The sequence below is a fragment of the Heterocephalus glaber genome, unplaced genomic scaffold (genome assembly GCF_053883595.1).
Source record: "Heterocephalus glaber isolate CG9 unplaced genomic scaffold, H.glaber_assembly_v1.0 deba00001532, whole genome shotgun sequence".
Taxonomy (NCBI): Eukaryota; Metazoa; Chordata; class Mammalia; order Rodentia; family Bathyergidae; genus Heterocephalus; species Heterocephalus glaber.
In genome coordinates, this window is record NW_028258330.1 from 19,232,974 (window position 1) to 19,245,936 (window position 12,963).

At 40.0% G+C, this 12,963-nt stretch overlaps 1 protein-coding gene across 4 annotated transcripts in view; it reads right to left on the reverse strand.

The window, feature by feature from the left end:
* The window catches only part of Atrn (attractin), a 195,146-nt gene that overhangs the window by 28,376 nt on the left and 153,807 nt on the right, over window positions 1-12,963 (reverse strand). For all 4 annotated transcript variants that reach the window (XM_004840725.4, XM_087188714.1, XM_021254994.2 and 1 more), the window contains 2 exons: window positions 12,545-12,623; window positions 10,170-10,327 (listed from right to left, as the gene is read on the reverse strand). In XM_004840725.4, coding sequence (XP_004840782.2) covers window positions 10,170-10,327; window positions 12,545-12,623 — 237 coding nt within the window. The remainder of the gene's footprint in view (window positions 1-10,169; window positions 10,328-12,544; window positions 12,624-12,963) is intronic.

A 12,963-nucleotide genomic window follows, 5' to 3' on the forward strand; every position in this document is an offset into this window, starting at 1 on the left:
GCAGGAGGATTACAAATTTGAGCCCACCCTAGTCAATTCAATGACTTAGCGATATCCTGTCTCTCTCTCAAAACAAAGACAGACTTTACGTTTTAAAGACATTAATTTCACTCACAGCAAAGTGCCTTAGTTTCTTTTCTTGTCTCATTGTCAACCCAAAAGTGTAATAGTCCTAGGTCTCCACACCACTTCCTACAGCTCCCCTCTTTAGACCCCAAGCTCTTCCACTGAACCTTGATGGCTGACAGTGTCAAGTCAGTCTGCCCATTCCCACCCTGTACCTCCCTTGGACACAGTGCTCCCCTCTTTTGTTCCAAATACCAACTCCTGGATCTACCTCAAGGCAGGCAGCCTTATTTTATGGCCTTCATTGCTTCAACATGTGTGTAATGACAACATAGTGCCCTATTTTTTTTTTTTCTTGGTGCCGGGGATCGAACTTGGGTCCTTGCACTTGCGCAGCAGGCAGCGAAACCACTGAGCTAAATCCCCAGCCCTAGTGCCCTATTTTTTAAAAAAAATTGTGTTTCAGGTTTTGCTATATTAACTATATCTGACAATATGTTATCAGTTCAAACTTAAGTAATTTTACTATTACTTTAACAGTCTTTATACCAAAAATATAAAAGATCCTTACAGCAACTAATAAGACACCAATGACTAAAAGCAGCAAAATAATTTTGTGTGCTATTAAGAACATTGCCAGTTAAACTATGACAGAATTCTTTCTAAATCATTGGCTGTGAGATGCATATTACAAAGACACTAGAATATGAAGAAATGTGTGCCTCAGAATTGATTAAATAAATATGATAATTGTAGCCTTGTTATCACTTACAATATAACCACTACTGGCCAGATGCCATCGTGCTTTTTTAGAGGATGCAGTCCTCATTGGAGTGACAATGGTATATGCTGAGTATCCCTTGCCCAAAATGCTTGGGACTAGAAGTGTTTCAGATTTCAGCATTTTTTGGGTTTGGGAATATTTGCCTAGACTCTACTGGATGAGCAGTCCTAATCTGAAAATTCAAAATCTGAAATGCTCTCAAATCTCAAACTTGTTAAAATAAATTTGGGATTTTTAGATTAGGGATAAATGAAACAATTACTGAATAAGGTGATAATTGTTCTATCACAGACAATAAATATAACAAGAATGAGGAATATTCATGTTTAGCACTTTTTTTATTGTTTGGGTGCTGGGGATTAAATTTAGGTCTTCATGAATGTCGGGCAAGTGTTCTACCATGGGGACACACCCCCAGCCCTCTTAAACTCTTGTCACAGCAACAATGAGGCAAAAGGGACACTTCTGCTGTTTGCTTTTTCTTCTTTCTCTGGAGACAGGTCTCACTATGTAGTTCAGGCTATCTTTGGCCTTATTATGTAGCCAAGACTGCTGCCTTGAATTCACAGCAGTCCTCCAGCTTCAGCCTCCCAATATAGGCAGGTACCACTACACCCAGCTCTCCTGTTTGCATTTTAATGTTCTTCTCCTTATTTTGAGACATGCAGACCTGGCCTCACACCATCTGCCTAATGCCATTTGTGATGGCACAGAAACTATATCCCCGAGCTCTAGGGAGAACCCCAAGGCCAGCTAATGCCCTCTCTGCCCACTCCCAGCCTCCCATCTCAAGCCTGCTCTGTGCCTGTTATCCCTAATTTCCTCCCAGCCACTCCTTCTCACCACCATCCAGAATTCTTATTCTATTTTATCACAGTTATTACTACTTTAAAAATCACCATAGAATTCTATACACTAATTGAAATATCAAAAAGTGCTAAAAGGTTAATCACAGTAAGAGATGATCTTTGCCCCTTCTCTCTTCTTATGGCCTCTCTCCAGAGGTCCCTACTTTTAACTAGTTTTCTTTTCTGTTCTTCCAAGAGTTACCTTTTTTTAAAAAAAGTTTTTATTTTGAGATAGAGCCTTGCTAAGTGGTTACACTGCCCAGGCTGGGCTTGAACCTGTGATCTTCCTGCTTCAGCCTCCCTGAGTGCTAGGATTACAGACTTGCACCACCATGCCTGGCTGGGAGTTTCTTTATTATCACTGAGGTTTTTATTATTATTTCTTATTATTACTATTGTATTATTATTATTGTTATTGTTATTGTTATTATTTGCAGTGCTAGGGATTTGAGCCCAGGGCCTCACAAATGCTGGGCAAGTGCTCTACCACTGAACTATATATCCAGCCTGTCATTTCTTGATCTATACATTCTAGGCACCCTTTACTGACTTCCTACTGTAAGGGAAGGTGATTTAGGCCAACCCCTCTCTTCCCTCAATAAGGTTACATCACTGCTTAGTGCCTCCATTAGTTTCTGTGTTGTTATTCTGAGGGTGATGCTGACAGAAAGATGCCAACAGATAGGAAATGGACACAATACCCTTGAATACGGGGAGAAAATGTGTCTGTTTCCACAAAGAGCTGCAGGAGCAGAAGACAATGCAGCTATGGCCTACTGAAGTTCAGCTTCCCAGGCCTCGTGGCCCCCAGGGAGAAGCCCTTGGGATACTAATGAGTGGCTGAGGGGAGGTAAAAGCAGGAGACTTCCTTTAGCCACTCTCACCTAGAGGGGTGGACAGGCTGAAGGAAAGGGCCTTTGTGCCTGCTCTCTGAATGTTCTAGAGACTGTCCACCAGCAGCCAATAAAACCTGAATGTAAAACCCTAGAACAGTGCTGTGTGCCTCCAGTACAGGAAAACAGAAAGGTCAGTCCCAGGACTCATGGGGGACTCAGAAACTGAGTCATAAGACCTCAGCTGGAGCAGCCCAGCAGAGGCAGATTTAAAGATGGTATAAAGATACCATCTTTAGGAGGGAAAATAATATACTGCACTACCCTCACACCTTTATTTCTTTTTCCATTTTCCATCCCCTGTATTATCTTTTTTTCATTTTTTAATATAGGAAATTTTAAATTAAAAAAAGTAGAGAGACTGGAATAATGAGCCCCAAACATTCATCACTCACTTTTAATATTTATCAGCTTATGGCCAATCTTGTTTCATCCATATTCCACCCACTTCTGCCATGATTGTATATTTGGGAGCAAATCCCAGACTTCTTATTGTTTTACTCTTACCTTTATTAATATAGATAGTGTCTTTTAACTACCCTCTTTCTAAATTAGGACATTTGGGTCCTCATCTCTCCCTTTTCTTCTACTTTCTACTTCTTTAGACAAAATTCCAACCTAGAACAATTCAAGACAAATTCTTAGTCTCCATCCTCACCTAGCCCTTAGTACTGGTCAGCAGTTATTCTGACATTATCAGAAAAAACTGCCAGCACCTACACAAAAGGATAAATATTGCAAAAAAGAATAAAGTTTGATACCTACCCTAAAGCTCCTGTACCAACAAAATGCATCTCTCAGGTACACCTTTATAGTGTCTCTACAGCAAATTCTCTATGCTGTGACACTAAGGACACAGAAACATAAAATACGTCCTTACCAGTAAGGAAATGTTTCTGAGTCTAGGCTGTGGGACACAGGATGGAGAAGTCACTATGGGAGCTGCCTGAGGGGTGTCAGGGGTACCCTTTTCCTGGGTTTCTACATAAGAATTCTGTCTGGACTTCCTGACTCTGGTCTGGCTTCTTCCAAGCCATACTTTCAACGACTACCACAAAGGTCTCTCTAAAACATGACCTGTGGTTCCTTCTCAGCTTAAAACATTTCAGTGACTCCCAGTTGTTTTCAGACTACGGTTCACACCCCCGAGCTGAACCAGTCTCCTCATGACAGGTCTGCCAGCTCTCAGCTCCTTGCTCACAAGTACCATCAGCTCTGCTAAACTCTGGGCAGGTTGAACACCTCCACTCTCTCTCCCTGTTAACACCCCACTTTCTCTCCTCACGGTAAACACCCCCACCCTCCTGCTTCATGTTCCTTAGGACTCAGCTATGGTGTGGCTGCTCCTCACTTAGACTCAGGGGAACAAATCTCTCCCCTCTCACGGGTCTCAGGAACACAGGAGCACACCTTCGATACCAACACCGACAGACCACACTTGTGGCTGCTGCTCTGGGTCAGAAAGGGTGCAGAGTGTGCAGTATGTGAGTTTTAGGGAATTCTGGCTGGTTCCTGGCTATGGCAATCACAGGAGGGAGGTCTGTTGGAGATGAAGATTTATGTGTTCTAGCCAGGGGCAGTGTGCAAATGGAGAGGAATATCCAAGAAGACAAGGTTCAGACAAAATCCAAGGGAACAATGACATTAAAGAGCTGAGAAGAATCAGCCAAAGACACAGGTGAAAGCAGGGAGACCTTCAAGAAGGATAATAAATTTTTCTTGATGATGAAAACCACAAGGCAAGGTAAGTACTTTATATATATTTTGAAACAAAGAAAGACGTATAGTTTAGTTTTAAATATATTTCAATACTTTACAATTTTAAAAAATCTTAAGGTTCAGCTATCTTAACACCAGAAAGTATATATGTGTACATGATTGTAAATAAACATTAAAATAGGAATAAATATAAACATAAAAATGTGTCTTGGGGCTAGCTTGGTGGTAGAGTGCTTACCTAACAAGCATGAGGCCCTGGTTTCAATCTACAGCAACACACACAAAATAAATAAATAAATAAATGTACATGTGACATTACTCACAATAGCTACAAAGTAAAAACATCCAAGTATTCATCAACAGAAATGGGTAAACAAAATGTAGTCCAGATATCCAATGAAATACTTATTATTCTGCTTTGCCAAGCAAGGAAGTCCTGAAACATTCAAATACGAACCTGAAAACATTATTATGCCAAGTGAAAGAAGCCAGTTGTGGAGCACCACATATTATGCAATTTAATTTACACAAAATGCCCAGAACAGGCAAATCCATAAAGACTGATGGTTGCTAGAGGAGGGAGAAATGGGGAGTGTCTGCTAATGGTCTTTTTTGGGATGATAAAAATACTCTAAAATCAATTGTGATGGCTGCACAACCCTATGAATACACTAAAAGCCACTAACGTTTGCAATTTAAATGGATGGGTGGTAGGGTATGTGAATTACATCTCAATAAAAGCTGTTATTTAAAAAGTATACCCAAGTGAACAAAAGGTTCACACATCCCTTGCTCAGTGCAGCAATCCTGTTAGCTCCCATAAATATCACTCTAAAATCTAAATGAGTGCCCAGTTCTGAAAACAAATTCTGTGTTGCCTTCCCTCGTGAACACTGGTCTCTTACATGAAACACTCACCATGGAGAGGGCTTTAATATTAGATCCACGTTACAATAACAACCTCTGTTGCAGAGCAAGTCACAAGCCAGAACCCAGCTCCACCACCCACCCTCCCATCCCACACACAACGCCTGCCTGTCCCTCCTCTATCTTGAACACCTACCCTCCCGAACTGTGGGCACGGTGGAAGCCAGCTGAAACCCTGCTCACTGGAGAACGAGGACAGCTTTCAGAGAGCAGGGGCTAAGTGAAGGGCCCTAATCCACAGCAACAACTGCCCAGAAGCCAGGTGCAATTGGCCCCAGCACCCCCACTTCCCTCCTGCACACAGGCCTTTTCAGTCTGGTGTCACTTTTTCTTTTAACTACTTCTACAAAGATTTTATAGTTAGTTTCAAATTTCCTTAGCAGTTACAGGTTTTGATCTGTTCCTAATTATGAAAAAAACCTTTGGATCAGTTCAGAGTGAAGGAACTGGAGTTTTAGCATTACCACTTTTAAAGCACCAATGTTTATGTGAATTTCTATGTTAAGAATTAGATTTCCTCAGTTACTTTGGTTTAAAAAATGAGACTCACCAGCAAAAAGGCTTTGCTTGCGTTGAAAGTCATATTGAAATTTAACTGAATGCCCAAACCTACTATGCACATTTAGATATTTCCCTACTCTTTTTGTTAAGTAAGTCTGTACAGTTTTGTTCAATTTATAGAGCTACTATGTGCTCATGTGTGTGCGTGCATCTGTGCATGTAAGAGCTATGCTACATCTAGAAAAGCTACAACTCTGGGGAAAATAGAGCAAAACAGAGCCCTTCCTTGTTGAGACCACGATGCATATACCCAGGACGATGCCAGCTCAGCCCTTCACATAGTGCCCAGACAAATCCCATCCAAGTACACAGAACCAGTGTCAACCTGACTCTTGTGAGAAGACACTTGAGAACACACAGCACCACAAGTTTACTCATACTGTTTGTAGCTACTGCAATCATTTGTACCAGAGAGTAAAAAGACACATTTTTCAATAGAACTTACCTGCTCTTTCAAGGAAAGCTTGGCAAACTCAAAGGTGAGCACGCCATTGTTCCTGAACGCAGCTTTTATAAGTGAGCTTTATTCAAGTTACTGATCCAGCCCAGGTAAGGAGCACCAAAAAATCGGGGAAAAAACCAACATCTGCTTGATTCTTAAACTTAAAATTATTACTTTTTAAAGTAAGTTTTGGGAAGAGCTCCCTCTTAAAGGACAGCTCTAAAACCATGTCAGTGACTTTCTGAGGGTGGAGCAACGGGGAGTTGGGAGGAAAAAAACTAGAACTCGGCATTGGCAACACCACTGCTATCTCCACACAAAAGCCTGCTTATATGCACACAGCCTTCTTTCTAGCTGCAGAAAACATCAGCAAAATAAGTCAAGATTCTCATTCAAACTCTGAAAAATATTAATCATTTTCCAGTTGTGAACAACAAAGCTTGTTGTTCAACTGGATTCAGAATATGACAAGGTCCGTATGAAAAAAAATCTCAGCTTAAAATAAGTCAATACATTTTCTGTACTAAACTCCAAATCAAGTATTTTGTATAACAATAATCTAACAAAATATATGATCTGTAACTTGACAGTGTCAGATGTGAGCCAAATGAAACTGTGTTGGGGTGTAGCTCAGCAGTACAGTATCTGCTCGGCATGCTTGAGGCCCTGGGTTAAATCTTGGGAATGGAGGAGACAGATTTTCTCTTATTTTTTTTTCCTAAAAGTTTTACAGTTATGTTTTACATTTAGATCTCTGATCCATGTTGAGTTAACTTTTGTAGATGTGCAGTTCAGATCCAAGCTTATATATTTCTTATAACTCTCCAAGTGCTCTAGCACTGTTTGTTGAAAAGGCCATCTTTCCTCCAATGAACTGCTCTGCATCCTTGTCAGAAATCAGCTGGACAACTTTATGTGGTTCTATAGATGAGCTCATCCCACTGATTTGTGTGTTTAACACTACCAGTAACCACAATGTATTAGTTATAATAAGCTTTAATACTAGGTACAATGATTCCTCCCATTTCACTCTTCTTTTTCAAAATTTTTAGAACTATTCTAGAACCTTTGCCTTTTCATAAGTTTGTCTAGATCTATAAAAACATCTTGAGAATTTTTAAAACTTTTTATTGTGGCAAAATTTATCATTTTAAATGATACAAAATTTATCACTTAAAAACCCCTACCACTACCACTTTTTTTCTCTATGTTGACAAGGTAGGTCTTGAACTCTTGGATTCAAACAATTCTCCTGCCTCAGCCTCCTGAGTAGCTGGGACTACACATACATGCCATTGTGCCCTGTTCCATTTTAACCATTATTAAGTACATAATTCAGTGGCAATAACTACATTCACAATTTTGTACAACAAGCCCTATTATCTACTTCCAAAATTTTTTCATCATCCTAAATAGAAACTCTATAATAACCATGAAGCAGTAACTTCCTATTTTCTGTTCCTTCCAGCTAACCTCTAATCTCTACTTCCTCTCTGTATGAATTTGAATATTATATTTTATATAAGTGGAATTATACAGTAGCTGTCCTTTTGTGCTTGACTTATTTCATTTAGCATGTTTAGGATCACATGTCTTATAGCATGCATTGGAATTTCAACCCTCCTCTTTTTAACATGCTGAGGACTGACTTGGCCTGGCACTTGTTAAGCTTGTATGGTACTACTAAGCTACACTCCCAGCCCTGTCATTGCTTTTTGAGGCTGAATATTTCATTATACATATATATTTAATTATATTTTAAATTTTTATTCATCTATCGATGGACATTTGGGTTGTTTCCACCTTTTGGCTAATGGGAGTAATGCTGTTATGGACACTGATATACAAAAAGGCTGTATGAGCACAGATGCTACAAAGATTAGAGAATAATGTGAACAAGCTTATAGCAACGCATTTGGAAACACATGAAATAAATATCTAGAAAAAAACTGCCAAAAGTGACTCAAATAGGAAAAGAAAACCCAAAACATCCTCAAAGTTGATTTGGTAGCTAAAATCATCTCAACAAATAAAATCCTAGAATCAAAAGAATTTATAAGGACTTGATAGGTAATTCTAATCTTTTCTAAAGATGAGAAAGAAAATTCTTCAAATTATAATTATTAAAAGGTTACATTCATTTACCTTAATATCAATATCACAATAAGGACAAAAAAGGAAAATTATCAAATGCTGCCACTCATGAAATAGGTACAAAGTTTTAATGGAGGTATTAGCAAAATGAATCCAGCAACGTGTACAGTAGGGAAATAATACTATCATGCCCAAGTTCGGTTTATGCCAAGAATACAAATGATTTCTGGGCCTGGTTTGTACAACAGAGTGAATGGTGGTGCTGTTCACTAAGAAAAGAAACAGAAGTTTAGGGCTAAGATCCCAAAAGCAACCACAGGCCAGTGTGCAGGGCTTGTAAACATCTAGGCAGAGGTGTCTAACCAGTAGTCAAGAACACTGGTGCGGTGCTCACATGAAAGCAGTACCACAAATCCTGCACTTGAGATGAAATACCCAGGGAAGCTGTGTAGAGGGAAGAGAGAAGAGGACCAAGGCCTGAATTGTAGACAACCTCAAGTGTTTAAGGAAGAGAGTTCCCTAAAAAGACTGGCCAGAGAATCAGGGAAAGAAAGGAATAGAAGGCAAAAAAGACAGCAACTCAAGTTATGCAGCAAGAAAGAAAAGGAGACTCAAGAATTCAGTCACAGGGGTTCACTGTGAGAGAGTGGTTTCTGGTGTTGAGGGAATAAGTCAGATTGCTGTGGGCTGATGGGTGGAGAGATAAGAGGAAACATATAGAGAATGTGGTCCTTGTTCACAAGAAGATTGAGGAAGGATGCAAAGAATGTGCAAGAGCAAAGGGAAAAGCAGATCAGAAGGCGAGTACATTTGAAGACTATCTAGACAGGAAAGGAGAGAGGGTTGTGAGAAGAAATACAACACAGTCCTCCACTTCCAAAAAAGGAAAAGACTTCTTCAGCCACAGTCCCAAGGTATGAAGTCATAACTACCAGAACTAGGTTCCAAACCCATCCTAGCTAAGCAATGCTGACTTTTTTCCAAAGTTGATCATATTAATAGTCACAGTCCAATAACTATATTTCTGTGGCTAAAAGTAAACCAGTCTTTCAAAGTCCTCCCATCCCTTTCCTCTACATTCACTCAAAATTAAGGAGATAAGGAGCAGGCAGTTTTGAGGCAAGAGCTCAGAGGATATAATTATGAAAATCCCAAATGGGGCCATGGGTCTTGACAGAAGGAGCACCCTATCCCACTGGAAGTAGGAAAGAGCAGACTGACAACAACAGAGGTTGTATCAGGCAACACAATCCCTAACAACTCTCCTTGGGTCACATGTACAAATCATCTGAGACTTGGAGAGGCTCCATGATTTGCACAGCAGCTGTGAATCAAACCCACATCTGTCAGACCACAAGGCCTGTACTCTTACACACCACTTCATGCCGCCTCCAGTTATGCTGCCTTAAACTCTGACAGCATTTTTAGAGCATCTTTTCCTAGATCACTTTCCACAATGGCTTTCACTGGTTATATATGTTTAATTCCTTTGTACGCTCCTTATTCATTCCAGAGTTAAAGCTCTTTGTGTAACACTACTTGCTTTTATATGGCAAGTGCTCAACGAAGAAATGAGTACATCTGTAATTACCAAATTTACCATATGCCAACTTGTAGTATTTATAAATTTTCCTCACAGGTGACATAAGACAGCCCTAGCACAATCATTTCCCCAGTGCTCAAATGTTCAGCACTTCTTTGTACAGATTTTACAAGTCAAAGGCAAAGTAACAGTGCACATTTTATTTACCACAAATTTCAAATTAGCAAATTTAGTCTTTCCCTAGAACAATTTCACCATCTTTGCATGTATGAGGCCAAAAAGCACTTCTTACCTGAATTTTGACAGGCCAGGTAAAATTACTGACATAAACAAAGAAAGTGATATTTGGGTGGTTGCGAAAATCAAACTTCTCATTAGAGAAGCTATCTTTGTACTCTTTAATGTTGGTTTTTGAAACAACAGGCATCTCTTCTCCAGCTTGAGTTCCAGCTGTTAGGAAGAAAAGAATGAAAATAAAAGACTGTTTTCAACAAAATCTGCACTCATTAATAATAAAGATAGCAGGCCAAGGATTTAGCTCAGTGGTTCTGCCGCCTGCCTCTCAAGCACAAGGTCCCAAGTTCGATCCCCGGTACAAAATAATCATCATCATCATCATCATCATCATCATCATCATCATCATCATCATCATCATCATCAAGATAGCAACATTTACTTAACACTTACAATGTCTCAGGAATAGCCTTTAAGAGCTCAATCTCCTTTAATCCACACAACAGTTCTATTATTTTCATTTATAAATTAGGAAATTTGAGGTTCCAAGAAATTAAGTAACTTGCCTCAGGTCACATGGAGAATACATAGTGGAGTTGGTATTTGAAGTTGGGCAGGCTGATACACAAGCCTATGCCCCAAACCAGAAACACCTCCAACACCCGCCTCCCCCATGACGCTGTCAACATATGGCCATGAAACCACAGATAACATCAGGGTTCTATAAACACACCCTGGCATTCCCTGTGAACATATCACCTCAGTTTTTTTCACATTTCCCCTTTACAGCTGTGAAGCAATGCACCAGACCCTGTGCCAGGGATACTGATTTACCCCTCACTTCCTAACCAGCAGAGGCCTCAAGTAGGAAGGGTCTCAAGGAGTCGGCTCAGCCCCACCTTCTGCTACCAGGCACCCTGTATCAAGTCTTTCCAGTCTTTTTTTTTTGGTACCAGGGATCAAACTCGGGACCTTGCACTTTCGAGGCAGGCAATGGAACCACTGAGCTAAATCCTCAGCCCTTTCCAGTCCTTTTTTGTTTGTTTGTTTGAGACAGGGTCTCACTTTGTAGTTCAGGCTGGCCTCAAACTCTCAGCAATCCTCTTGCCTCTGTCTCCTGAGGATTACAGGTGTGAGCCACCATGCCCAGCTTCCTTCCAGTCTTTTTTAACTCTATCTATTCCCAGACATTCCTTTCACCTTCCATAGTCCCCATGGCCAGGGACTTAAGTGGCTATATAGACTCAAAAAATGGACTTTTTCTCATGCTTGAGTTAAGCCTGGGTCTACAGCCTAGACCAGTGATGGCAAACTTTTAGAGCTTTCAATGATAATAAACAGCTGGCTGTGGCACATGTGCCATAGGTTCATCACCATTGGCCTAGATTGTCACATCCCTGATCACTGCAAATATTCCCATGTTCTGAGATGATGTCCCCTTCTCCGAATACTTTTTTATTTTTTAAATTTTTCTGGTACCGGGGATCGAACTTGGGTCCTTGCGCTTGCGCAGCATGCGGCGAAACCACTGAGCTAAATCCCCGGCCCTCTCCAAATACTTTAATATTTCAGACTTTCTCTTAAAAGTCTTCCCTAATTCTGTATAATCTTTCAAGATATGATGAACCCTAAAGTGGTGTGGAAAACTTATGTTCTTATTTTGCACCAGTCTAATTGGTTTGTGTTCCAACAAAAACAAGGTATTGGTACAGTAATAATGATGATGAAAAAGTTACCACTTAGTGAGAATTAACCATGTATCAAGCATTACAGTGAGTACTTTGTTGATAACATCATTTAATCCTCATAACATTCAGTAAGATGTTTTTCACTGTCCCATTTCATACAAAAGGAAAATGACTCAGAAAGCCTAGGCAACTTGCCAACAGCATGGGGCAGGTAAGCAGCAGGCTGAATTCAAACAAACCCATGTCTATCTGTTGAGTTATCAGATCATGTGGTGGTTATCTGTCAGATGACCCAACTAGGGTCATCTGATCTTCAGTGAATCATAGTGAGATAAAAGAACTTGGTTTTAGATCTTGGTTTAATTCTCAAAGTGCAGTTTTCTGTACCTACTAAATTTCATTTTATTTAAAATGTGTTCATTTCTTGAAACTATTTTTCACCTCTGAAGCATAGATGTAGATGATGATGGCAGTGCCAGAACAGTGACCACAGCAAAGGTGTGAATAGTAGTAGGGGCAGTAATAACCTACTCATGGTGGGCACACGTAGGTATAACCTAATTTAATCTATGCAGTTCTAGGAGGTAAATACTGCAATGCTCACTTTACAGAAGAATTCTAAGGTCTACATCTTACAACTAGTAAGTAGCAAAGGTACTTTTTAAAGCCACCTGTTTCTCTCCAAAACCTACCCCTTTCTCAATCCATCATTTCAACTCACAGTGACTTCTCTAGGTGTCTTTACCTGAGAAGCTGGCAGCCCAGGTGATATTGAGGTTGAAGTTTTTAGAGGCATTGATGAACATGTCCAAATCCCTGTTTTGCTGATGAGAGAGTGAAAATAAGTAGAAAATTAATTATAACTATGTTCAGATTTTTTTTTTTTGAGTCAAGGTCTCACTATGTAGCCCAGGCTGGCCCTGAACTCACTATGTAGCCCAGGCTGGCCTTGAATTTGCAGCGATCCTCCTGCCTCAACCTCCTGAGTGCTGGGATTACAATTCTGCACCACTATGCCCAGTCCATTTCTAGATTTTAAAATAAGCAATAATTAGATTTTACTTCTCTCAAATTCCCTAACTACAGAGAGTTTCACAATCTCTCAAGAGAAACTCATGCTTATAGAAAAGATAGCAAAATTTCAAACAAATTTTCCTTAATACA